Source organism: Aythya ferina, assembly GCF_964211825.1.
Source record: "Aythya ferina genome assembly, chromosome: 3".
In the NCBI taxonomy this organism is placed as follows: domain Eukaryota; kingdom Metazoa; phylum Chordata; class Aves; order Anseriformes; family Anatidae; genus Aythya; species Aythya ferina.
In genome coordinates, this window is record NC_140298.1 from 48,756,864 (window position 1) to 48,784,830 (window position 27,967).

General features: G+C 44.7%; 1 protein-coding gene across 1 annotated transcript; it reads right to left on the bottom strand.

Moving 5' to 3' along the window:
• Positions 1-783: 783 nt before the first annotated feature.
• SLC22A3 (solute carrier family 22 member 3) lies at positions 784-27,934 on the bottom strand. The gene is made up of 11 exons (XM_084514197.1): positions 27,292-27,934; positions 18,017-18,120; positions 15,864-16,018; positions 13,360-13,525; positions 12,166-12,283; positions 6,888-6,985; positions 6,537-6,751; positions 3,512-3,620; positions 3,175-3,287; positions 1,806-1,905; positions 784-1,031 (listed from the first exon to the last, which is right to left on the bottom strand). The coding sequence occupies exons 1-11, from the start codon at positions 27,703-27,705 to the stop codon at positions 974-976; spliced, it is 1,650 nt and encodes a 549-aa protein (XP_084370323.1). The 5' UTR covers positions 27,706-27,934; the 3' UTR covers positions 784-973.
• Between the last annotated feature and the right edge of the window lie 33 nt (positions 27,935-27,967).

Below are 27,967 nucleotides of genomic sequence, written 5' to 3' on the forward strand. Positions count from 1 at the left end.
ACTGGGTCCAGTTAATACTTCCCTCCATAACCAAACTTGTCTTGTCACTGCTCATTTTCCCAAGACAGCTAAACATCTCTGTCAGCATGCCAGATAACTTATCCCCAAGGCAGAAAGATGGCCAATGGTGTGAATAAGAGCAGCTCTGGGAGTCAGCTTGGCCCTTGTCAGAGTGAGGTGATTTGGTTTGCAGGAATGGACAGAGACTGTAGCTTAGAACATAAAAAAAAAAAAAAAAATTAAAAAATCAGCATATCTGGCACATGAACCCCAACAGGGCCTGGAAGGAGGCAGCGGTGGGCAGTTGTATGATCTGACCTGCAGAGCTAATGCCCTGTCACAGCCACATAACAGGAGAGGAGGAAGAGGAGTGCTGCCACATTCAAGAAAGACCGTTAATGGGCAGGGCTTTTGTCACAGAGTGTCACTGGGAGATAGGAGCAGGCTGGGGTGAGGATCTCCTGGTCTCATCCCTCCTGACCTCAGAAAGGTCTGCCCTGACCAGCACCCTCCCTCACAAGACGTCTTCTCTTCTCTTCTCTGTCCAGATTCTCCAAGGGCGAAGAAGAATGGGCTCAAATACTCATCCTCCCTTCCCCAAAGTCATCCAGTTCTTACCATTTCCAATTGTCCTCACCCAAGGGTATATGCTAACAATAGAAATAAACAAATGGCTCAAATATACAAATAAATAAATAAGAGCTCACTGAGCTAGATAGTGCATCTTTTTAAGCAGATCTGTTCTACCTAAACCAAAGAATATTCCCTTTCTGGAAACAGCACTTAGAAAAAAAAACAAATTTATTCCATATTTACAGAAAAATACGCTGCTTGTTCTGAATGTCATTACACTTAGAAGAAGAACATGCATTTTCATCCACACTCTGCAGCAAACTTCAAAGTGGCAGCAAAGTGCCAGAATAAATTCCCAGTGTGGGAACGTGGTTCTTTGTTCAATGCCATCCTTCAAAGATCAAATATAAGAGTTGGTGTCCCGATGTTTCCTTTTCTTGCCGCATTTACCATAAGGACTGAAGAAATGGAAGAGGAGGGGCATAAAGGTGGAAGAAAAGAGAAAAGAGAGTTATAGTTGAAGATACAGTACTGGCACGTTTATTATCAGTGTAGAAAGTTTCCTTATTCTTTTGTTTGTGTATCAAAGTGGGGAAAAGTTGCTGATGCAGGATCCAAAACCACACTGTGAAACACTAATCTATGGCACTACCTCCTCAAGAAATCTACTGCCAGGCAAGCCAGTGTGTTCCCTGAAAGCCTGCAGCACAATGAAGAATCTCACTTGCAGTTTCCTAGGAGTGGGGAAACTATGTTTATATCTCTTCAGCTACAAATTCATCTTGTAGGTGACTTTTCAGTGGCTTCACAAACTGTGGAAAAGCTCCCATTATCAAAAGCCCTTCCTCACTTGATGCTTTGACTGAGGTGAGGGCTGGTTTTCCTGACCAGAGAGCTGCAGGCTATGTTTTGCAGCCTCTCCCTTGTACACTATCACTTTCTGTTTCCAGAAGTGCACAGGACAACTTTGTGCCCTTATGAGAATTTTTTCTGTATTTACAGGACCTGTCTCCATAATTTTGTTGTTGTTGTTTCCTGTTTTTTAACAACCTGACTTAGTGGTACTGAAAAAGAAAATTGAGGAAAATATCACCTGCTCATAGTATCATCCTGATTAGGGAATTTACTTTGACACTCAAAATACATCAATCATTTATGACAGATGACAAGGTTAGAGGAGGACACCCTAAGGAAACCTCACATGGGTAAAAGTAAGAAAATACATATCATACCTTGATAGCTGCTCTACATCCTCCACTGTCTCTGGTAAGGAGATTCCCTTTGTCTCTGGTAAAAGCATTACTAGGATCCCGCAGACAACTGCAAGAATACCTACAGTGGACACGGAAGAAACAAAAAAAGCAATAAAAAAGTATTATAGCAATTGTGTTAAAGCAATAAAAAAGTGTAAAAGTGTTAAAGCGATAAAAAAATGTTACTTTTCTTATTTTCAGGGTTTATCAGCTGAGGAAGGCTTACTCAGATTAAGATTAAAGTGAGATGTTTAAAGCGCAACATGTATTTCTGATTAATCCTGCTTGTAAAAGCACCTTCATGATAAATTACTTTAACCTATTAAAAAACAAACAAACAAAACAAAACAAAAGAAAACACCTGAGGGCTATGGGTTCATTTGCAGCCTGAATTACCCCAAAAGGGATCATTTAAAGATCAAAATTTTACGTCCTTCAACAGGTGCAGATAGTGTGATTAGATAATGTGAACACAGTATTTCTATAAATGTCTATTATTGGAATAATGGTAATTTTTTAATGTCTTTTTTTTTTAATGTCTTTTGTTTTTCCATTTTTGTTTTAAAGCTAAATTTGTCATTATTACCATTAGCACCATTTTCCCTTCTTACTTTATTCTATCCCTTTTGCTTTTTTCCCAGCCACATGTACTTCCTTTAAGATGGGTTTATTTGCGGACTTCAGCTTCCTTGTTGGAAAAAATCTACTTTTTTTTTTTTTTTTTTTTTTTTTTGTTCCCGCAGACTAATTTCATAGGGCTCATTTCTCCAAAATTAAACTGAGGAAAAGAGTTTTAGAGGAAGAAGTTGTGGCTAATATAACATCCGGTCTTAACCGTATATACAAAACAGAAAAGCAAACCAACTAACCAAATCACAGAATCACAGAATCACAGAATTTCTAGGTTGGAAGAGACCTCAAGATCATCGAGTCCAACCTCTGACCTAACGCTAGCAGTCCCCACTAAACCATATCCCTAAGGAACAAATAAACAAACAAAAAACAACAAATATTTATTAAAGGACATCAACCTCCATTATCCAGAGATTGAGCTTATTTCTCTGCAATTACAGGACTTAGCTGCAATATTTCTCAGTATCGAAACACCTCACATAATTTCTATGGTTTTTCAACCAAGTTACTGAAAGGGCCTGAGATCTTCCATCGTGTGCTGTGAAACCACCCATACCTCACCTATTTGCTGGTTAGGCTCTTTTGCTAGACATGAAGGTTGAGAGGGGCTGGCTTGAGTGGGAGATGAGGCCCATGCTACAATTTTGCCCTAAGAAAAAAGCTCAGCTAGGAGGAAAATATATTAACAAAAAGTGTATTTAAAGTCAATTCTTACTGAAAATAATTAGAGGTAGCTCCAACCAAACAGCTGCTAGTCGGAAAAGCAGGAATGGGGCTATGATCCCACCTAGGTCACACAAACTCGAGCACAGGGAAACACCAAAGTTTCTGGAAAAAAAAAAATAGTGCCAGATATTTGAGAGATGCTTAACAAACAGATGAGCAGCAGTTTGAGAAGCAGCATGTAGGATTAACTCCAAAATTATCTTGTCAGTATATGCCATCCACACTGATGAGCAGCTTGCTGTTCAGTAAGGAAACTCTGGAGAAAAGTGAGTTTTACTCAAAAGCAGTGAAATAGGTGAAAAGCTAAGGGAAAAGTTTCAACTTACCTCAGTATTGTTGGGTACAACTCGGAGTTCACAAGGTAGACAATTTCAAAAGCGATTGTGATGCCCAGCCTTCCCAGCGTGGCCACCGTGGTTTTGAGCCATGGGATATCTGTCCGTTCAAAAAGAAACCCTGGTGAGCCGTGCTTTACCAAACCCTGCGGCCTGCTGCCAGCCAGCTCTCACTTATAGGGATTTTACTCCGGTACCTGCACTGGTTGCAGCAGAACATTTCTCAGATATAGGGGCACAAGGAAAGCCTCTGCCCTGTTGTCTATGAAGTGCAGATCACAGTAAAACACAAGCAAGGGTGAGAAAACTATATTAAAAAAAAAAAAAAAAAAAAAAAAAACTGTGATAGGTGGTGGAACAACTCCTCTCTGCCTGAGTGACCACGCACCCTCCTTGTCAGAGCCTGGTTATGGAGCTGAATGGATCACGGGTCTCCCTCAGCCATGCCATTTCTATTCTCCGGCTCCTAAAAGAATAAGCCCCAAGCCCTGTCAGCGAAAACTACAATGCAGGAACACTGAATCAGTGCAAGTCAGACTGAAAAACCACTGCTGTAGATATCAATCTATATTGACATTTATTGCTTTCCGACATCATGAGAGACTGCTTTGGAGAATCAGAAATAAATTCCAACCTTATGATTCAAGGGGTATAACTGTTCTCCTTAGAGCAGGCCAACTACAATTCACTATTTGTTTAGCCATTGCACATTAGACACACTCCTAACGATGTTAATTTTGAGTACCCTTGCCATGTACCTCGTGAAGGCACAGCCAGCTCTGGGTCGCTCTGACCAGCTCTCCCTGCTCTGCTCAGTCTCTGCAATAGTCACATCTGCACCACAGGGCAGAGTCATCCTGCCTCACTGTATGCAACACTTCAGCAGTCCTCGTGCCCTATCTGGAGAGCTGGTGGCCTCTGGAAGAGAGCCACAAGGAACATAATAAGGACTGCTGCAATGCAGTCCTTATGCAAGAGGACAGTCTGCCATATGAAACAACCATGACAGGGCAGGCTGGGAGGTTAGTGAAACAGCAAGCCTGAGCCTGTCACGAAGGGGAGCTCTGCCACTGGAGAGGGCTCTGGCAGTGGCTGTGTTTTCTCATGACTCCAATAGGAGGAACAAGAAAACATTTCAGTTTGCTCTGAAGTGGAAAATGGATGCTTGGATGTTTTTCCCTTCCAAAACAATCAAACAAACCCCCCAACAAATTTCATCCCATGCTGCGAAACTGCCTTTGCCCTGAAAAGCTCTATTTTCAAACACTTGCAAGAAAAGCAAAGGCTGGAAAGAACAAAACAAATTCACATTGTCACCCTGGCACCCCTTCAGTCTGTTGGGCCCCTGAGGTGAGGGTGACGCACGTGTGGCTCTTCCCTCTGCCATGGGACTTGAACTGTGTGAGCACCCCAGGGTGACCAAGCCCTCATAAGTTGCCGCTTCATTTCACATCTGTGCAAACACTTCTCTTGAAAGCAGGACTTGGGACTCAGGTGTTCCATCTGTGATCTCCAGGACTGGGCCCTCTGTTTCTGAATTGCAGTGCCCCATGGTGGAGAGCAGGCAGGCACCCACTCATGGCCTGATGGCTTGTCAAAGAGGCTTGCAGCAGTGGGGACATAAGCGATCATGGGCAAAATCCATCAGCAGAGCAGAGCCAGCCAGCATTCACAGACTTCAGTGGTCTAGCTGATGAACTCAAATAAGTGAGGACAACACTGCATCATCCCAGGGTGCAGTCTCACAGTCACCAGTGCCAGCACCACAACAGAGTACTGACCTTCCTGCTCCATATCCCTGTCACATCATTTCTACTTCTACTGAAGCAATGAAGCTCCTCAAACATGCAATACAATTTTAAGTATTTTTGGAGAAAACCCTCTGAAGGAAGCTTAACTGAGAGGGAGGTGAACTAACACCCCTCTCTGAAGTATTTTATTTTGCACTCACTGCAAACCTGCCTGGTCTTGTCAACACGTCTTACCTTGAAGCGGCTCCCTGTGGCTCTTCTCAAGAAAAACTATTGTCCCATGATAAAATCTGGAGCTAAAACCTTTAAGGCTAGCCGGGATTGTCACTCGCTTTGATAGGAACATCCCTGGGAGGAATCAGCCTCTCTAATGCCAGTTTGGCTGCCAGTTCCTAGCTATACTGAGGCAAAGCACACTGACATGGTAACACAGGGTGCAGAGCACCTTCAAATGCTTCCCTGGGGATACACACTTGGTGGTACAATAAAACAGCTGCACAGGAGGGAAAACAATTTAAAGAAAAGAATGGAGTGCTGGGAAACCTTCAAGCAATATCAGACCCTTTGGTCATTCTTGAAATCAGTTAAGAGTGATGTAATTGAAAGTCATAGCTTTTCTCTACCCACTTCAGCATTGTCCAAAGCCCTGGGAGGGTGAGGGCAGGGAAGCTGTCCTTGTTGCCTGCTGCAGACCCTACACCCTGTTGTGGTTTGGATGGGGATGGAAGGGCTGGGGAGAATAAGGGTGGGCAGAGCACATTGCAGCCTGGCATTGCTGGGCCGCTGGAATGACCTGACAGTGCCAGGAGAGCCATGACATCAGGGGAAGGTCTTGAGAGGTTAGGCCATATTTTATTTTTCTAGGCATCATTTTATTTTTGAATGAGGAGACTCCAACAGTGCCTCAGCTAAATCACTGATTTCTTCCATTTTTAAGTGTCTTCCAAGTCAGGGAATGTATCTTCCTCTCGTGTTAGTATATTCTTCCCTTGCACACATCTTCAAAACAATATAGGGCCTTTATATACATATTTTCCATGACTACACCCATTTGCTGCTCACTGCCCATCAGAGATCTGACCATTACATGTCCCAGGACAGTCTATAAGTAAATAAGGAATTGTTTCATGACTGTGGTGTTGCTTGAATCACCAGCCAGCTTGTACTTCTATCTACCACTTTGTGTGGCCTCCTGTCCTTGCTTAAGGGGTCAGAAAGAAGATATTGACCTAAAGATCTTGATGTTGGGAAGGGTTGGAAATTACCTTCTGGCAAGAAGGCAGTAATGAGACATGCAATTCCTGCCACAAAGTTGCTTATTGCGAAGGGAAGGCGCCGGCCAAAGCGATCAATTGTCACTAAAATTAGGAGAGCGGCAGGCAGCTCAACAGCTCCTGAAATGAAGAAGTCCAGGTAGAGGTTTCCTCCAACAATTCCTAGGCGCATGACAAGCCCTTGGTAGATCAGGGCACTTGTGAACCTAGACAGCAAAGGGAAAAAATACTGAGAGGCAAACAAATGACTGCAGGCAGCCAGAAAGACCCTAAAATTCACGAGGGGGTTATTCTTGATAACACCTCACCCTTGTAACAAGTAGCACTGAGGTGGGCACTCACCAGGCATACATCAGGATAAGCGTGTTTCTCCTCATCTGAGGAGTCCTCACCAGGTCCAGAAAGGAGGGATTGCTGACCTCTGCGTTGCTAACAGTGATCTGAGGAGAAAGGCAAGCAGCAAAGTCAGCTGTCAGATGTCAGGCAGGCACTGGAGCAGGGTTTCTAAGTAAATGCCGTGCTCAGCAGTATTTCAGTCAAGCAAGCAAAGGTGCTGATGACCTGGTTTGCTGCTTTTAGCACTCCAGAGGAGTGTGAAGTTATGGGAAATAGCTTACAGCTGAATACAGCTGCTGGCTTTCCTTCACAGCGACCATGCAAAAATTGGAAAGAAATCCCAAATCTTGACTAGAGAGTAGAAAAATGATTTCCTCAGAGTAAACTGAGAGAGGTTGACCTGGAATGCCTTGAAAGACAATAAATGGCTTTTGCAATGTCACAGTCACTTGGAGTAGAGAATGTCACAGGATGGCCAAAGCTATCGGGTTGTCAGAAAGCTGCTGGTAATACACCTGGGCACCAGGAAGTAAAGAGAAGTGTGAGAAAAATCAGATCTGTGAAGGCGCTTGGGTGATGCAAAACTTAACTGGTGAAATTCAGAGGAACTTAAAATATAAAAGCACTATGATGAGCAAGGCTTTTGCCCTGAAACAACTAAAAATCCCACAAAGTATGAATTAACAGTTCTCATATGCCTGAGAGGTACCGTAAATCTGTTCACAATTTCTCCAGTACAGACACAATGAGGCAGTTGGTGAAGTTATTAGCTAGAAGGTTTAACACTAACAGAATGGGCAGGGTTTCATGCAGCCTGTGATTATGTTTTGTAATTCATTACCATAGGATTTTGTGGAGCCAGAACACATCCATGGAGGCTGGCTCATCCAGCAGGTTTTAACCATGATGGGTCAAAGGGACACCCTGACCAAGGGGTTCCCCAAGCTGGCCAGCAACTGGGGGAACATACAAGGGGAAGAATCAGTCTACTCCTGTCAAAGATGTTGCCCTTAATTTGTTTCCCAATCATCTACTGTAGGTATTTACAACACATAATAATACTAAGACACATGCTGGCAGCCCTTTGGTTTGTACGTTCACTTTGCAGATGAGGAAGACAAGGAAGAGAAGGCATAGGTGGTTTTAGGCAGGGACCAATATGGGTCTGCCCAAGAACTGGCAGCCACAGCCGAGGTTTCCATCAGCTCTCAGAGAAGCTGTGGAAGACATGGGGTTAAAACTGATGCACCATTTTGAGGAGAACTCCAGGCAGCCTGGCTGCTGGGACTCCCAGATGTTGCCCCCTCTTGCGAGGAGCCTTAAGAAAGCAGATGGAGGAGCAAGCCCTTCTCTGCAACCAAAGCACTCGCTGCCCTGCACCCACACAAGGAGCCCAAGGACACAATCCCAGCCCATGGGGAGACAAGGTGAGAAGACATAGAGGTATGTGGGATCTCACACATCCATGATGAGGCAAGAGGCAAAGCCCAAGGCATTTGCCAAGGGGCTCCTCAGCTATGCCCACAGTTCTTCTGTGTTGTTCACATCAGAAGATAGCACAGAGAGATTTGGCTGGCTGAATTTAAGCATGACTTTTTCGTTACTAAGTGCCACAAAACTCGGACAACAAGTGGACAGAGAAATGCCACATTTGTTTGAACTTCCTTTCTACTCTGTCTTGCTTTTCTTCTGCAGCCAGAGCCAGAAGTTTTCTTCAAAGCACTGCCACTACTGTTGCATGCCAGAGCACTTTTAGGACAGGCTGATGTTGCCAGGTTTCTACACTGCTCTTGGACTCTCTCATAATATGGTTATAAAGCTTCCGTGACTTGTTTATAAGAGCAGGCTGCCAGCCATCATCTGTGCCTTTGTGCAAATATGGTTTTAGTCCTCCAAAGGACCAAAGATAAACTCAACATGGCTGTTACCATATATTTTTATGTCTTAATAAAGTCATAATAACCCCAAGCATGACTGAGCTTTTTTTATACATGAAGAAAAAAATCACTGTGGAGTCAATGATTTGTTGGGAAGAAAATCCTCTTTTTGTTCCTTGAAGTCAAGGAGAGCTTTGCTATTCACATCACTGCAGCCAGGAATTCTAAGACAGAGCCCATGTTTCCAAGATACACTACCTGGAGACTCTGTAGAAAGTTTTGTAAATAACTTCCATGACATTTTTATGTCCCATCAAATTACATCTCATTCTTTTCTGCAATAATTTTTAAAGGTTCCTAAAACACAGCACAGACACATAATTCTGCACAGGAGAGTACATGCATGCATATGTATAATATTTATGCATGGACATTAATATATACTAGAAATATCTATGTGTGAAGGGAGATGGGTTCTTGATCCACAACTCTCTCAAGGAGCAGTCTTTACTCAGCTGGCCACAGCTCAGTCTGCTTTTGGACAGAGACCAAGAGATAATTACAAGCAACTAGGAAAAAAAAAAAAAAAAAAAAAGTTTATAAAACACACACACACAAAAAAAAAAAGTTAATGAGTTCTGTACAGAGCTGAACTGTACCAGTGTTGTAACTCAGACAGCAAAATAAGGAAATGTTTATCTGTTTTTATACAGAGGTCATTTGTGGCTTCTGCATGCCAATAAAAACACAAGGCTCTTATGTCCAGAGCCATGCAAGGGAGCCAGACAATGAAACTGTTCTAGAGGTACTGGAAAATCATAACCGAAATGCACTGAAGGATAACGTTTTTCTCTTCTCCCTGCCCCTCCACACCTGCACCTCTCTGCCTGAAATTCTGGAGCTGCAACATGAAAGAGCACTCTGACGTGACTTAAGGCAAGAAATACACTCGATCCCCCACTGACATGCTTCCTGGAGATTCTCTCTCTTCTCTGGGCACAGCACCAAGGATGACAGACATTGTGTATTTAAAAGGTCCTGGGAAGAGATCCAGCATGAATCTGGGTGTGTGGAGGTTAATCTGCTGCAGCTGTGAGGGGCTTAGGGACATGAGGTGGAACTCTTCTAAAAGAAATTAAATATGACTTTAAGCAATAAGTAGTGAAAGACACACATCTCCATTCTGACGTGAGGCTCAGAAAATGCTCATGTCTTGCGAGAGGCAGCAGGTGCAGGAGTGCAGGGCTGAACATGAAGGGAGAGCTGCAGCAGCACAAATTTCCCACTGAATTTCTTTGGCACCGGGTAATGCTGACCAGGACAGGGGAACCTCAGTGAACCTCTAGCCATTTCTTTCTCTTTAGCCAGTCTTTTCAGTTGTTTTTTCTTTCACTGATTTCAATCTGCAGTCCTCCAGTTGTGCCAGAAGCTACTCCGACGTGCCTAGCACAGATCACTCTGTTTTGTGGGACAGCTGGGGGTGATTTCCTGACCTTGTCTGGTACCACAGCGATGCCCATGTTCATAGGAGAAATGGCTCACTAATTTCTGGCCCAGCCTATTACTCCTTATCAAAGCTCCCTCTATCACAATGCTTCAATAATGTACAACAGTCTTATTCTTTATATCCCATTTCTTGGCTAAAGAAGTAATATATAACTTTTTCACTGACAACCCCTCCTCCCTATCATTAATTTTTGCCTGCTACCCTGAACCACACAACATTCAAAAAAAATTTATTTTTGAAGTTTTTGAACAGATCTCTGCTGATCTATCTAGTTTTGACTTTTGACTTTACAAAATCATCAGTCCAGATTCAGCTACCTTAGGAAGTATAGCATAGGTCAGGGCCCAGCTTCTCTACAGAGTTTACTCTATGAAGTTTAACTTGCCAGAGCTGTTATTATCTGTCATTAACATACGCTTCATGAAGTGAAAATATGATCTTACCGTGGTATAAATAATCTAGCTATTTCTATAATACTTCTGTTGTTGTATATCTCTTCCTGTGTGCACTTCATGCAAAGTCTGTATTTATACCAAGAATGTTCTTGAATAAGCAGAACTGCTTAGTCTGAGTGTCTGATTTATGAAGCATGCTTCTTACCAGATAAATAAAATCCTGTGCATTTGGAAACAGATATCTGGTGTTTCAGGAAGAGAGTTCCAAACCTTATTGCTTGGGGTTCATCCAGAATTATATTCTAGGATTTTGGTGAAGCATTTCCACTTTTATTTATTTATTTATTTATTTATTTATTTATTTATTTTGATAAGCTGGTCTAAATTCTCATTTTCTCCCTTGCTAAAGAAGAGCAATGGGAAAGAGCTAGGTAAGATATGAAGCTGTGGGAACCCAGGCTGCCAACTACCTGCTACAAAGCATACACATCATGATGGCCCTTCCTGACAGGGTAGGACACACCAGTCCTCTCTGAACACTGCCAACCCAAAGTCTTTTCCTTTAGACTAAGTGACACTCTAATTAAAAGTCACACATGGTAATTTTGTATATGTGTGAGAATGAATGTATATGCATATGCAAATATGTAGGCTACATGCATATGCTACTACTGTGTACTCATAGATGGCCATTTTCTGTAACTAGTTTCTTTTCAATATGAAAACAATTTCTGAAAGTGTTTAGCTAGTCACCTTCAGGCTAGCAGTCTGCCAGTGTTTTCCCTGTGATTCAATAATGATTTCAAACATTACTGTTAATAGCATTTAATCTCAAAACCTGTTTTTCTGGAGCAAAACCCCCATTCACATCTGTTATCATTAGTCCATGGGAAATATGTTCTAAGAGCCAGGCTATGCTACCCAACAAAGCGAGGCAAATGTTATAATGCATAAAAGTGTTATGTGAAATGCATCAGTCCTTTCAGCTTTGTCAAGACCACTTTTCAAAGGACTCTAATTCTAACATATAATTTCCTATTTTTAAACAGTGACAGTGCTTCCCATATTTTGAAATTTTCTGCATGTTTTCCCTAATAGGGATGGAAGCAAATTGATATTTAGAGTCGTGTTTTCTACATGATCTTCTGTTTGGGTTGTAGAAGAAAGGTCTAGCAAAGGAGCCAGGGAAGTGGATCCTTCCATCTCCACTCACTCTGTCAGTTTAAACTGTAGCTGCTAGTTTCACATATTTCCCACAGGTTTTTAAAATTAGGAGTGTTGCAAATGAAAGACTCAACTAACTGTTTTGCAAACTCCCTTTTTTAGCCTGTATCTTTCCACCCAATTTTCTTTTAACCCTCTTGTACATAACAATGTAGGTATGGGACTGAAAATCTTGTTCTGGTATGACACTACAAGAGTTTTGCCCACCACACAAATCAAACTGAACCTTCAAAAGATTAGGAAAGCTTAGAGAAAACACTAGCTCAGACAGATGACAGTACCTCTGAGTAATGTGGTGAGAGATATTTCCCATTGTGTTTTGCAATGTCATGCATGATTTTTAATGCCTTCTCTCCCTTTTTGCGTGTCAGGAGCCAACGTGGAGATTCAGGAACAAACCTGTAGGAACACAGAAGCTATTAACAGGGATTTCATCCATTACTACCTTAAGTAAAGAATATCCTTTGCCTTTTTCCCACCTTTATACCCAACACACTGATTTTTCAGTCTTGTGGGTAAGAAAGGAGAAAATAGAATGTATCAGTGCTCTGCAAAGTTGGAAAAGGGAGAAAACTTCTCAGGTGTAAAAGACTTCCATCCCTTGCTGTGTTCTTTATTTAGATACACATGGCCAGTGGATCAGGCATTTAACCCCATCTCAATTTCCACAGTGTACATCAAAAGTACACCAAAAGATAACCAAGAAAATGACAGGCTGTCTGTAGAATGGCAAGGAACTAGTGGAAGTCAACATCACCTACATGTAGTAACAAGAACAAGCAGACCAGGAAGCTTCTAGCTGTATCACTATAAGATAAATGCACATGTGCTCAAATATATACATACATGTATATATAAACTGAACCCAAAGCAAGACTACAGATCAGTGTTTCAGTCTGTGCTAGCCCACTGTTAAGATGGCGCACAGTTTAAAAGTGCCACAGCAATGACAGACAATGTTTGAAGAAGCAGTACAACGTACAAGAAGAGAATATGGGGCTTAGTTTCTTTGCATTCAGCCCACAGGATTGCTGCAGTCCCCTGGGATGGGTGGTCACCTGGGCATAGTGCTCTGCTTTCTATTACCCCTACTGCCCAAATTATGGGACCTACAGGGCAAGTTTGGACTGAGTACATAATTAGAAGTTAAGGTGGAAATAATGTCTGAAGGGAAAGCAGACAAGTTAAACTGATCTGGGCAAGTTAACAGAAACAGCCAGTCCTGGGCTAAGAAGCAGCAGAGCAGGGTTCTGGGAAGGACTGGCTGTGGCTGATGGCAGAGACAGACCCTGAGCAGAAAAAGAAAAGTGTGTGTCTGTGATTCACTAAAAAAACGTTTAGAAAGACAGAATCAACAGGTGTCTTCTTCCTAATTTACACCATCTTGCACACTAGAGACTTTGGACCACTGTGGGGGTCTCAAGGTGCTCAGGTACCAATAGTAATAGCAACAAGAGCAATGACTGTAATGTTACCAGTAGTAGACCAGGAAAAGGAAGTTGGGCAGTGAAATGGCCAGCTGGATCCCCTGCCAAGTGGGAAGCAAGTAGGCAATGCCAGGGAGAATCATAATTCCCAGGGTGAAAAATATTTGTATGACGATCCCAATGATCCGCTGGGAAGAACCAACGATCTCTGTCACTGAGGAGATAGAAAGCCGAAATAAACAACACAGAAACAAACCTAACTCAGAAGAAGAATATTAGTGGTGGAACATAAGAAAAGATAATACTGTATCAACTCACAAATCTGTCTAGCCTAGCATCTTACATTCAGTTGTTTAAGTGTGTCACTGAAGTTGTCTAGGGCAAGCATGGGTGATACTTCTCCATCAACTCACTCACAGGTCTTCAGACACAGAAGTCTCTGACTGCATGTTAACTAATTAATTAAAAAGGGCCAGGACAGGGCTTGAGACTGCATCATGATCATGCTCAGTGGCAAATTCTTAGCACTCTCCCTGGCACTATTTTGGCCCATGCCCCAGAGAAGAGGATCCTGTGGCAGGGGCTGCACCCAACAGTTAATACGGGCAAGACTTCTGTCAGAAAAAAGTTTAGCCCTACCATGCTTATTTGCTCTGAGGGCTGAGGTACCAGCCCAAAGGCTTGTTTTATTTATGGCTGAAACTTTCCCTAAAGTCTGATGGTCTAATCTGAGTACTGCAAAATGAAGAAAGAAATGTTCCTTTCTTGTAAAACTTGACCCTGTCCAGGAAGTCAATGTCATGAAACATTTTGCTGGTTAGAGCTCTTAATAACATTGTAGGATAGGATCTCACTTTAAAATTAGACAATGTTCTTGAAAATGAAGGGGAAAGCAAATTCTGGCCCTTTCACCAGACTTTGGACCTGAGCTGCTCAGCAGTGAAACTTTGGCCAGAAAACTTAGGTGTTTCTGTGAGGGGCTTGGTGGAAGCATGTTTGTACCCATGTCCCCATGATGTCCCCAGGTCTCACTGTAACCCTTTATGTCTGGTTGCAATTCTGCTCTTGCTCACTGACTACATACAGACATGTTAAAATACTATCCCAGGCCTCACAGAGTACAGTGATGGTGCACATTTTTGTGCTATATGATGATGCTTCCACTGTGTTTTGGAATATCACAGCAGATTATTGAAGGGCTGATCTTCCTTTTAAGTAAATCTGATGCATCATCTCTAGTAGGATACTTTCCTTGGTGCCATCTTATTTCATGTTCTGCAAAGGAGCTGGAAAGTCTCCCTTTTTGAACCTGGCAGTCAATCAAAATGCCATAAAAATACCCTTTTCTCATGAACAGTAAGCTTGTTATGAAGGAGCTTCATTGCTAAGCCATGACTATAACCTACTAAACAGTCTGGATCCCTGCTGTTTTGATGCTATTTATAAAAAAGCTCCCCTTCCTTCTCCCTTTTCAGGAGGTAATAATTTTAATGTGTACCCTGGTAGACAGTATGTCCAGCCTGGCACTGAGCAAAGCTTCCCAGCTAAAGGATGACGAACAGCCACCTAAGTGTCTGCCCTCCAAGCGTGGAAGAACAGTTAACTCCTCTGAGCATCTGTGGAAGATGCCCAGACTCTGACAAAGTGTCTGCCCTCCAAGCGTGGAAGAACAGTTAACTCCTCTGAGCATCTGTGGAAGATGCCCAGACTCTGACAAAGTTAACCGTGTCTGTATTTGCACATCCTGTTTGAATCTGGGCTTACTTCATGTATTTTGATCATCTCGGTGATCTTCTATGTAATTATTAATAATAATAATAAACTTTATATACACACATTCCACTCCTCCACCTCTTAATTGTTTGTTAATACTCTACCCCTCCCCACTGTCCATAGATTAGATAGCCATAAAATCTCTCAGATAACGTCAACAGAAGCATTGTATGGCTGCTGAATTGCCAACTACCAGTTGCACACAGCCATATTCAGGAGAGCAGAACCAAGACAGATCTGAAGGACGTGGCACTCCTGCTGGGCTGCCCTTGTGCATTACTTCTTCCTCACTCTTCCCCATTGGAATTCATGAGATCAGGCAGGCAAGTACATTGCTGCTCATATCTATCTCATATCTGTACTCAGCACTGAAAAGAGTTGCAGTCATTCCCAGAGGGCACTTCTGTATTAGTAAATGAGAAGACATTGCCAGGCAAGAAAACTACCTTGTTAGCTGCTAGAGGGGTCCCTGGCATGGTTTGGACTCAGGCCAGTGGCTGTTTCCCCAAATATTGAGTTCTGGCTTGAGCCCAGACCAAGGATCATGCCAAGTTACATTTTGTATACAGTCACACCTTGTCTTGCAGGATAGTGCATTAGAAGAACGGACATGAGTTATTCATCATCTGCTCCCCCCAGGGTCAATGCTTTTTCCAAGGAAAAATTATTATTAAGGGCAGACATAACTGACTCTTTGTCCTCCATCCCAGCTGTTCCTAGCCAGGGGAAAAAAAAAAAAAAAAAAAAAAAAAAAATTAAATGAAGATAATAGCTCTCACCAATCACATAGCATGTCATCCAGGTTCCCTTGGCAAATACGCCTTGGAGAAAACGGAAGATCAGAAATACAGTGAAGTTTGGCGAGAATGCTACTATGATTCCACATATCCCATCCCCAAGGCATGAGAGCAGGTAGATGAGGATTCTGCCATATCTGTTGAAGAAAATGAGAAGAAAGTGAAAATCATGATAGACATAGAGATTTTTTCTTGTCATCTCATTTTAATGTTAGATCCCAAGGTGCCTTTTTGAGACCTGCCTGGTTCCAAATGGAGGCTGCCTGAAATTTTGTACTGTTTGCCCCAGGATATGAAACTCTTTTCACTGTGGTAGTTATCCCTGTCTTGACATCACTGATTTTAAAACTCGTGATGCCCCTTTTATTTTAGAAAACAGTTTATATTTTTGTAGCTAAACTTTGGCCTATATGTTTTAGTTCATAATTTTGATACCACTGAAACGAGGGAAAAATTTGTCAGGGATTTCTACTTTCATAAATTAGTCTCCTAATCTTAAATACAGCCAGCTCTGTGAAAACAAGTCATTTTTTCTTTAGTTACTTTATCTGATTTTCCAGTGTTTTGTTTCAGGTTAAGACCACCTGTTTTTCACGTCTGCCTAACATTTTCAGGAATCTCATCTTCTAACAAACAGTGTCATAAGCAGGTGAGCTGAAGGTAAGCCAGAATCCGGGAAGAAGAAAAAAAAAAAAAAAAAAAAAAAAGAAAAAGACTTCCTGTTTCCTGCAATTGTATAGCAACTGTGTCCTTGGAACACAACTAGAATTTCCATCTTGATCTCTTCTGCCATTGTTATTGTTGCCGTTTTAAGAAGAAATTGCGAAAAATTGTGAAAACTGGTGTAGCTGTTTATCATATCAAAAAGTGTTAATAAGAATATGTTTGTTCGTTTTGTTCTAAAGGTTTTATGAGAAGAATTGATATGGGACAAAGATCAGGATATTTTCCATCAGGCCAATTTTGTTGAGTGCTGTCAAGGAGTGTCTAATGGTCTGGCTGCAGCACATTCCCTGATTGCTATCAGGGTACAATGGTCGTATTTGTACTGTAATTACATTATCATTAATACACAGGTACTCCTAGACATAATATCTTATTTTAATAATTAGCCATAATATCTCTCCATTTACACAGTCTTAAGGTACCAGTAATATAACTGCACAGCCAGACACTGTGCAGCGTTATCTAAAGTTTGCCAGTGCCATGGCACCTCTTCCACCTTCCCATATTACTTATTCCTATATCCCTTGGAAAACTCAAGTTTTCCTTAAAAGTATTTTTGTTTGGTAGTTTAAAATTTGTTATCTGAGACGACATTCTGGGTAATCCTATAAGCATCCCTTCTTACAAAGAAATCATACTTTAGGTTAGTATTATCATTACCACAAGTACCAAGGAAAAATAGAACAGTCAGATGGAATGTATTTTACAAAGAAATATGCTCTGCCAGTGAAATCATCAGTGGTGCTCTCAACCAACACATCGTTTGCCTGTCAGTAATGACCAACACAAAGCAGAAGCCAGGCTCCTTCTTTCGCTTTAAGAACAAGGTAGGGCTAGTGGAGGCATGAAGGCTCCCAGCTCTGGGGTGGGTTGCTGCCCAAGCCTGATCATCATCCATATATTTTCCTCAGCACTCATCCAGCCCTGACACAGCTAAGGACCGCATGGAGCCATGAATTCAATGGTCCCTGTATGATTCCATCATAGGAAAGGAGAGTTACTGTACTGAGTTCACTCTTCCTCTCCTCAGGTAGCTGCTTTCTTCATCAGTGGTGCCTTTAAATGTCCTCCCATAAACACCAGTCCAGAAATCTCTTCTGAATGCCTCCTTTTCATTTCTGTGTCCTTCTGCCCTTCCCGGGTCCAGATGTGAACAGAGCACATTAGAAACCACAAAAAAAGGCTCTTTTCAGGACATTTTAAAGTCCAAGCATGATCAGGCAGCACCACTGTGTGAAGTTTCCAGCCCAAAAGGAAGTGAAGATTACTGGCTGGGTCTTGTTAACTCAGAATGGGGATATTCACCCAAAGTGAACTAAATCTCCAAAATGGTTAAACATGCTTACTGCAGGTTGCTACAAGTGACTTCATCTCCCAAAAACTGAAGGACAGCAGTGCTTCTACTTTACCTGTCTGCCGCATAGCCGAGGGTGAATGCACCAGCCAGAAACCCCAGATTAAGGATAGCCTGTGAGAGATCTAGCATCCAGGAGTGGCCGCACACAAGGTTATACTGTGGGAACAAGGGAGAGGCGTAAGTACTCCAGGTGGTTTATTCATCATCCCCAGAACAAGGTGTATAGAAACTGCATAGGGCCAAGCAGGAAGGGAAAGGATGGAAGGATGGGGACGGGGTTCACTGGAACTGGAGTTTTGATCACTGTGGATTCGCATATAGGAACTGGGTGGTTTGGTGCAATGGAGGGTTTTTGCTGTTGTCTAAGCTCCCCGAAGAGGATGCTGAGGGTATCTGACAAACGTTTCTCCTTCCCAACTGTTACCTCCCTCCTGTCTCCCTTTCTGGTCATCTCTGCTGTTTCAAATGTGTTTGTTCAACAAGTGCCGGTGGACCAGGGAAGTGCAGCAGCCTGAGCAGCTTCAGCACTCTTCAAGCCATTGTTATGATTGAGGGAAAGCTCTTCTTCGCCAAACGGATGCTGTATTTCATACATCATTTGTCCAGATAGGGAAAAAAATATTAGGGGAAAAAAATAAGGCAAAGCCACAACTTTGTTTAGTGCAGAATAAGGGTGCACAGCTATAACTAACAAAACCTGCAGCTTAATGAAATTGTTTAATTATTTCTCTTAGTGCCTCTTGGATAAAAGCAAAAACATGTGGCTACTGAGAAAACTGAAAGCAGATCTCAAGCAATTTGGACATATTAAATATGTGCTTTTTTTTGGTGTAGCTTTGCCTGACTTTTACATTCATTATACTGCAGTAGACATAACTTCACACACTTCTTACTTTTTAACACCACATTAGATTGGTGCGTGTTTGAAGAATTCATTAGCAGGACACATCAGGCACTCAGATTTAGGTTTCATTGAGCCTGAATCTGGCTTAGTTTTGGTGCCAAATGTAGTGTTTGCACTGTCACTGACAGTAACTATAACAGATTTTTGTTGTTAGTTATGATGATTTTACTGGAAGTCCAGGACGTGGGTTTGCTTGTGGGATTCTACTTTTCTTGAAGTCACAGATCTGGGAAATTTGTGACTGAGAACTGCAGCTTCCAGCTGGCTCTCACAACTGGCAGCAACCTGGGCCAAGGGAACCCACAGGTCCCTAGCTCGATGGATATCCCAGCCCCACCTACTGTTCACAAAGTCATGGCTTTGATGTCAGCCTCAGTGCTCCGGTGAGCCTGACTAGCCGCCTCTCAGCAAGTGAGGCAGTTAGCATTTGGCTTCCACTTCTCTAAATCTCAACCAGGGGCTGCAGAAAGTTCAGCTTCCTCTGGAAGGAATGAAACCTCTTCTCAGTTATCGTATTCAAGACCTATTGCAGTGCTTTCCTAAAATAGCCTAGACATAGAGCAGCACATTCAGACTTCAAACGCTGCTTAACCTCTTGCTTTTTTGAAACTATGTCAGTCGTGGCAAATCACACTAAGTGATGTGGCTTTGGAAAGCAGTTTGTTGATAAGAATAACCACTAAATTAAAGCAGCAATGCAATTGACTGTGACAGCACATGTTGGGACTCTCAGAGGAGCATCTGAGGCCACTTGCAAAGGTTACCAGAGGGTTAAAAGTTAGCAACAAGAAAGTGCTGGCTTCAAAAGTGTGCTGCTGAAGTGTAACGGGGAAGGAAATGACCACATGAAGAAGTAGGCAGAGAGGGCAAACAGGAAGAGTGGCTTCAGATGAACTCTAGGAAACCTCTCTAACCTAGCTGTACCAAGCCAGAAACCTCACAGGATGTGTGCCCAGTGTGGGACCCCCAGCCAGGGCCCATGCTGGCACTGCCATGTACACACCATAGGGACCATCTGGACAGCTGCTGGACTTGTACATGTGAAGATGTGTGTATATTGCCAAATCAGCTGTGTGTTGGCACAGCTCCTCTGGCCAGCTAGGCCTGCATTTCAAGCACAGCAATGTGTTTGAGCTGGCAGCTGAATGCTGCTGCTCAGCTGAGCTTCAACACAATGCAGCCACTGCTCTCACAGGACTTCAGTCTGCACCTGTGTTCCAGCTCTGAACATGATTTCACATGAAACTTCGCACCCCTTTATTCTCCTTCCAGCAGACACCTGTGGAGTCAGCCTGGACGTGCCATTCCCTGAGAGAGGCAGAGAGGAGTCCTCACACATCTCTCCTGAGAATCCTCGGGAAAAACAGAGATCAAGCTCACGTCCTGTGGAGCCTCTCCTGAAGGCTAAGATCACTCCAGCACCGTACAAAGATCTTGTCAGCTCCTTGTCAGATTGAGACCTTGGAGAGAAATATCAGGCTGGGAAATTAGCAAAGAGGGCTGCATACAGGACTAGATGTTAGAACCCTCACAGACTTGCCTGAATCAGAGAGCAAAAAGTCCTCTGACACTTCTGATTGCTCCTACAGAAGATGGTCATGAGAGAAGATTCCCCCTCATAAATCAAAACAGTCAAAGAGAAAGCAGGGAACCAATTAAGAGCATTACTGCCTTGCCAGAAACACCCATAAATGAGTGTGAGAACAAAATTAAAAACTTATGTAATAACAGAACCACTTAAGCTATGTCAAAATGAGATGATGTTTACGTGAACATCAAAATCAACAAATAAAAACATTGTGAAGCACTTAAAGTCTGTTGTTAATTTCAAGCCCAAAACTTCTAACACGTAAAAGCTGCGTTGGAAGCATGTACTTTTGATCCTTTTTCAAGGTATATTTTTAGTCTTTAAATAATTTGATCCCTCTTCACTATAAACAGGCAGTGAATAAGCAGTCATGAAAGAGGGTTGGAGAACACGTGCCAGAAATATACAGGGAAAAATGTGCTTACTGGAGAACACTCTTTCATCTCAACATTAGTCTCAGATGACTTAGGCAACAGCTGAAACCAGCCCTTGTCTAGCAACATAGTCAATTTTTTGAATATTCTGGGAAATAAGAAAATACGGGAAACTTCTAGGAAGCTATTTGATCTTTCTGAAGGGATTAGTGATGACACACTAACCTGTACCACCTTATTCAAGCTCACTCAGGACAACGCAGCAGAAAGGGAATGTCACCATATACTGCATTCAGTCCCCTTAGCTCTGTAGACTTGAAATTTAATTGCAAAAACATTTACTGCAGTGGAAAGGCAAAGGCAAAGGCTTTAGGTTATTTTCCCCTGCTTTGAAGCCTACTTGTTGGCATGTACAGCACTGGTTATGTCTAGAGCCTGTAGAAGCCTTGCCATCTCCTCATGGCAATCGTCAAGAGGTGAGCTAGCTCAGCCGGCCAGCCCAGCAAAGGGCATGTCTCCTTCTTCAGCACTGTCCTGCTCTCAGCTAGGTGCCTCACTGCACAAGTGCTCTCACCCAGCTCAGCACTGCCCACAGCTTGTCTCAGCATCCAGTGCTCTGGAGGCCTGAGCATTAACATGAAATCCCAGGGCACACTGCCCTGCAGTGTGACTGGAAGGAGTAACGCTGGTGCACTTTGCTGATCTCCAAAGCAGCAGAAAGCCACCTGAACCAGACCTCTCTGCGAGAAGGAAGAGGTTTTGCACTGGGCCTCTCTATTTCATTAGTGGAGCAATATTTATAAAAGGAGTGGGAAGTGGTTAGGATGAAACACAAGAAATGCTCATACATGACTAATGACCGGGAAACATAGCAGCTGTGGCAACTTCTCATTTCCCCATAGTTCTAGCAGGAAGCAAACATTTTCCATTTCACTTTGACGTAAAGACTAACAGCAGATTTGCAATTCCTTATCTTTGAGAGGACTTATGCACTGAGATACTCCCAGAATACTTCAACACACCTCTGCCTGCAGAAATTCATTGCCTTAAATGACAACACGTTATTAAAAGCTCCTCAAACATTGCACCTTTGAGTAGGAGTTTGGAAGAGCTTTTATTGTCTGTCACAATTAAATTGCAAAATGATGGGTAAAACTCTTTATTCAATAAAGAGATCTATGGGGTCCATCAGTCCAATTCCAACAGCATGGGGAAAATCCACACCTGTTGAGTGGCATCCATACAAGTGGCCAAACAGAGGCTAGTTTATCTTCCCACTCCCAGTGACAAAGATTTTAGGACAATGTTCATTGTTAAAGGAAAACTTGGGAGATGCACGCAGTAGTTCATTTGTTGCTGAGCAACTTTTCTCCCACCTCTTCCATCCTCTGGGCAGTCAAATTGTTATCTTTTGTTATCATTGAGCCTCCTAGGACATAAAGCCTTCTGTGTCGTTCCCTTTTCTCTACCCATGGCCAAAGTAAGTGGAGGTGGAGAAATGTATCATCTCCTAAACAAACAGCAGCTCTCCAAAACGCAATGAGAAATCTCAAGGCTCAAACCCTCAAGCAGCCTCAGATGGCTCAACTGCAGTGACAGAAACATGACTCCATGACGTAGCCCGTGCAGGGAACTGCTCCAGCCCCTCTCATACAGGGAAGTTTAGAGTTTCATAAGGAATTTAGCAATTCCTTCTCTCTCTGCTCATCTGTCTGCCCTTTTCCCCTTCCCTTCACTGCTTAATAGTAATCCCTCCGTGACAGTAGAAATAAGACAGGGTCCTGCTCTGCCAATGACAATTATCATACGAGATCAGCATGTGGAGGGTGAATTGTGGTCTTTATTGTGTCAGAGGAGGAGAGCAAAAGGACCAGCTGTGCTTTATCCACCCTGAGCAGCACTGCCACAGTATCCCCTGCTCTGAGGGACTGCAAGAACTCAGAGACAATCATTACTGCTCTGCTTGCAGGTTCCTCTGCAAATGTTGGCTGACCATCATTTTCTGAGACAGCTGGCAAGCAGAGAAGTGAGAAGATTTATTCACAGCAGGTGCAACAGGATATGTTTGGATGATCATTTGCCCACCTCAGACCTCACACTTCAGCAATAAGTCATTGCCAGGTGTCCAAATGACATCATCTGCAGCGTGGAGACTTGCTGCAGACAGGGCACGTTGTAATCGGTCCCTTCTGCTGAGCTTCTGCCAGCCGAGCTGCTAATAAGCCCCAACTATGCCAGCTGTGCTGGAGCTGCTGATGAGCACATAGACTTTCCTCATCCTATCTATCACCCGCCCCGCCAGAGGATCCAGCCTGCAGGTGTGACTGTAATTCATGCACATGCCTGCAGGAGTCATCGTCGCCAAAAAGTGCCTGAGTAAAATACCTACCACTTTTCAGACTCTTACCTTTCATAGAGTGCTCAATATTCCCTGCTAGGACTAAGGTGCACAGTGCCAAAGCCCGGCAGTATTAAAGGTCAATGACTCAGCACAGTTTCCTGGGGGAATTAGGCTTATTGACTTCTGTGTGTCCTGTGTACATGCGGCCTTTCACTGCAAGTCTTGTAGTGACGGGCTGGTTTTGGTCAAATGAGCTGCACTGAATGCCAAACAGTATGGCAGCCCACAAAGGTAGTAGACCTCAAAGGCAGTAGGGATGCTCCTCATCAACCTCCGTAAGGCTCACCTGGCCGGGGGTGGCAGGAAGGACCCTTCAGGTGTTACAGGGTTGGGGGGAGGAGGAGCTGGGCCGCTTGCTCACTGTCCCCAGCAGGGATGGCAGAGAGAATCGGAAAGGTAAACGTGCAATAATTCATGGGTTGAGAGGAGGGCAGTTCACCAGGTGAAGCAATAGCCAGGAACACAAACAAACCAAGCAAGAGATCCCCTCGCTGCTTCCCATCAGCAGGCAGGGGTTTGGCTGCTCCCAGACCAGCAGGGCTCAGCATGCTGAGCGGCTCCTTCAGGGGGACAAACACCATAGTCCCAGTGTTCCCCCTTCCTCCTCCTTTGCCCCAGCTGAGCACGGTGCTTCATAACATGGGACACCCCTCTGGCCAGCCCAGGCTGTCCTGGCTGTGTCCCCCCAGTCCCTGGTGCACCCCCAGCCTCCTCGCTGGCCGGGCAGTGCCAGGAGCAGAAGAGTCCTGGGCTCTGTGTGAGCACGGCTCTGCAACAACTGAAACGTCAGGGTGTTATCACCGCTATTTTCATCAAAACCCCAAAACGTTGCATCATACCAGCCTCTACAAAGAAAATTAACTCTATCCCAGCCAAAACCAGGACACTGATACATGCAGTGACATCTCCTATCTTCATGGGGAGCTGCACCAGACCCCACCAAGTTAAATGGGAGCAGAGGGCCGACTAGGCTCAGTCTTCTGCTCAGACCCACCATCAGCAACAGCACCATATTGAAGGGATCTCTGCCAAGTTTCACACATAGCGTAGCCTTTGCTCATGCCTCAAAACTGCTAAACCATCCAATTTCCAGTTTGCTCAACTCTACTTCAGGCACTGCAGTGCCAGCAGGTGACTCCCACCCTGATCTGGGTGCAGAAGGACCTACTCTCAGGTTCCATATGACATCAGAGGATTTTAAGAGGGACACCTTAGAATCACTCTCTCTCCTGCCACTAGACTTAGCTAACTGGCTTTGCCAAGCACTGATCTTATAATAACTTCTTAATAGATTTTACTCTTCTCAAATGAGGAAGACGGAAAACCTTGGCACGCTCCCAGCACCCCACTGTACCCCAGCACTAGGACTCGGGGCTCCCACAGCCACAGGTGTCTCAGGTACTGCTCACAAAGCAGCAGGGGCTTTTTAATCAGCCTGTGTTCCCCTTTTTTCCTCTACTTCCTTCTGCTGACGGTATTGTAAGCACCTGCTGAGCAGATAGCCATCTAAAATGAGATAGCTGCTAGTGAGCAGCATCCTCTGGTTACACAGAAATCAGAGCAGTGACATCAGGTACTGCAATATCATTCATTTCACATCTCCTTATAAGTCAGTCCCTGCAGCCATAAGATCTAGCTTCTTTGGGGAGCTCAGGACTGCAATAGCTTGTGCTTTGGCTGTGACATGTGAAAAGTGACATCTTTTTCCAGTGAAGGTTTCACATGCCTGCAATTGCCCTCTGCCTCCCCTGCCATGCTGCAAATCCACACCAGAGCTGTGCTGGCCACAAGCCTGGAAGATCTCCTTTGGTATCCCCTCTTCTTTTTTTTTTTTTTTTTTCCTCTCTCCCTGAACATGTGCTCTTCATGTAACTCATCCTTTCCTCTAATTTTCTCTCCTTGGTCACTTGCACTGTTAATTTCGACAGACACAAAGTGCCAGAAACCTTGAGATAGTTGAAAGAAACAGAAACATTTCTGCACACACATGGACAAAGTAATGCACTTGCAAGCAGACACATAGGAAAAGAGAAGTTTGGTGATCTGATTAAGCAGAGCGCAGATCTGTATTAATAACGCATTATTAGATATCCAGTTCCTTTTAATAACTGATTTCAAAGCAACTGAACTGGGATGTGCATGCCACAAGTTTCCTTTTTACATAAAAGAACAGAGCCTCATGGAATGGAATTTGTCTGGCAAATGTTGCACAACTGTAAATGAACCCAAGTGCCACAGGATGAGATGTCCCTGCCACCCCTGTCAGCCAGAGCCCCTCCAGGAGCAGCGGTGACACTGATGGGGGACCTGCTGCCCTGGTGCAGGGGACAAGCAGTCCCAACCTCACAGTCCAGTCCTTTCTGGCTTTGCCAACATGTCCCTTTGGGAGCAGAGGTGGGGAGCACTTCCCTGAGCATCCCCACATCTCTCCTCCCCTCCACATGGCCCTGGAGCGTCTCCTGGGACAAGGAGAGGGAGGTGCAGCTGGACAAAAGCCAGTGAACACTCAGCTTTCACTCCCATTCACTACAGCAACACAAGCAGTGGTTTCATTTTCTTTAAGCCGTACCCAGAGGCTCAGTGCTGCTGGGAAATTACAGCGACTACTAGATGCACCAACAGCTGCCATAAATATGGTGAGCACAACCCTTTGGGTGCAACTTACATGCTTTCAGCAAGGCTGAAAGGGGAAAAAAAAATGAAAGAAAAAATGGAAAAAAAAAAAAAAAAAAAAAAAAGTAAAGGAATCTCCTTATTTTTTGTTTTTTTTTAAGCTGTGACGGGAATGTCTAGCGCAGCTCACCCAGGTAAAAGACACCAGGACCTAAAACTCTCCTGTCCCCCAGCAGAGTCTCTGGCAGGCAGCAGCACAACCTCCTCACCACGTCCCCACCAGCATTTGCCCTCCCAGGTGCCAAAGTTTGACACAGGCTCCCCACGAGTCTCTTACAGCCCTCATTGCAGCCCAGATTTCGGCAGTGGCACACAAAAACTAGTGCAAGCACTTTGCTCCAGGGCCAGCCAGTTGCTCTTATTTATGCAGAGTCTGCTGAAAGCTGCCCAGATCAGGTGCAGTGCTTAGGGCACGGAGTTCCTGCTCTGAAGACCCTGCAAGATGCCAGCAGGGCTGTCCTGGCTGGATGTCCTGGGGACAGGCACTGCTTTCGGCTTGTGTTTGCTCAGGGCTTCATCTGCTGTGCCCGGCTGTGTGTCGTGGAGGGCATGGCTCTGGTGCAAGCACTGAGTTAAAAGCTAATGTGGAAGGCTCGTGAGACAGGCAGGAGCCAGAGCCCATGGCTGTGCTGACACATTTTGCAGAGCACCTGGATTGTTCCCGACCCAGCCCTTCGAAACACACTTCTGGTTTTTCAGCACCACACCGGTGACACAGTTACTGTCAGGATGACCTTAAAGCACACGCTGCTGGCGAGCAGACCATGCTCTGGAGCCACACCACAGCACAGCCACCGCCTGATTACAGCCTGCACTGGTTACCTCTTAGGTCAGCATCTTAGTGGCCTTTCTGTGCCTTATAAAAAGCAATCACTTCTGCCAGCGCCTACCACCAGTGGTAACAGGCAGCCTGCAGTACTCCGGGTGAGACATTTCAGGATAAGCAGAGCAATGGCTTGGGGCACAAGTGTGTGCTTTTCTTCTTCATAAAGCACACCCATCTCCACTGGTTCCTGTCAAACCTCAGAAGGGCAGCCAGCCACCAGTTTTCATTATTAGCCTCAGCTGCAAGGGCATCACTCTCTGTTTTAACCTGACGTCCCCCCAGTGACAGGGCGATCTCTGCGTGGGGCGTTTGGCTGGCAGAGCCACTGAGAGAGGCACCATGCGGCTCAGCTCACCTTTCCCTAGAAGCCTGACACTGACACTTGATCTTACTCATTCTCCCCGTCTGTCTGCGGCTTGGACCAGAGCACACCCGCTAAGAAAAAGCAGCAGCACCCGAAGCAGCGACCCTTCCCCACACCCTGCAGCAGCAGCCCCGCTCCCCTGCCTCTATCCTGCCCCGGGACGGAGGCACTGACAGGAGGACAGGGCTTCTCCTTACCTCGCTGACGATGGACAAGTGGGGCTGGTGGTACACCCAGCTGCCCTGGCAGGCTGTGAGCCGCGGGCTGCCCATGCTGACATTGGGATGGTGGGCGAGGGGGCTGGCACAGCTGGTGGAGGCATCCCAGGAGATGTCCAGCCGCTCACAGTGCCCGCTGGCTGAGCCGTTCACCAGGCGCAGGGGCAGCAGGGTGAAGTTCTGCTCCTCTTGGAGCGACCAGTTGCATCTTTCGCTTAATTCGTCTGCCCCGGGGATCCTGCACCAGTAGCTGCCTGGCGCCTTCCCCAGGAAAACCACGCTGGCAAACAGGAAGGAAAAAGTGACGCCGGTCTGGCAAAGGAGGAAAAAGACCCTTTTCTGAAACCGGCCGAATTCCCCGGCTTCCTTCAACACTTCATCGAACGAGGGCATGGTGCGAGGTGGCCCGACGTGCCCGGAGGGGTGGCAGGGCTCTCTCCCACGCCTGACGGTGGCTGCCGGCGCTGGCTCCCCACGGCCGTGTGCGTGTCCTCGGCACTCATGTGCACAGCCCCAGCACCACAAGCGGGGCCGTGGCGGGGCGAGGCAGCACCCACGGGTGCGCCCACGTCCCCGAGCACGCCCAGCCGGCCGCTCACGGCGTGGAGCTCACAGGCAGCCCGCGAGCAGCGCGATTTAAAGTGCACGAGCATAT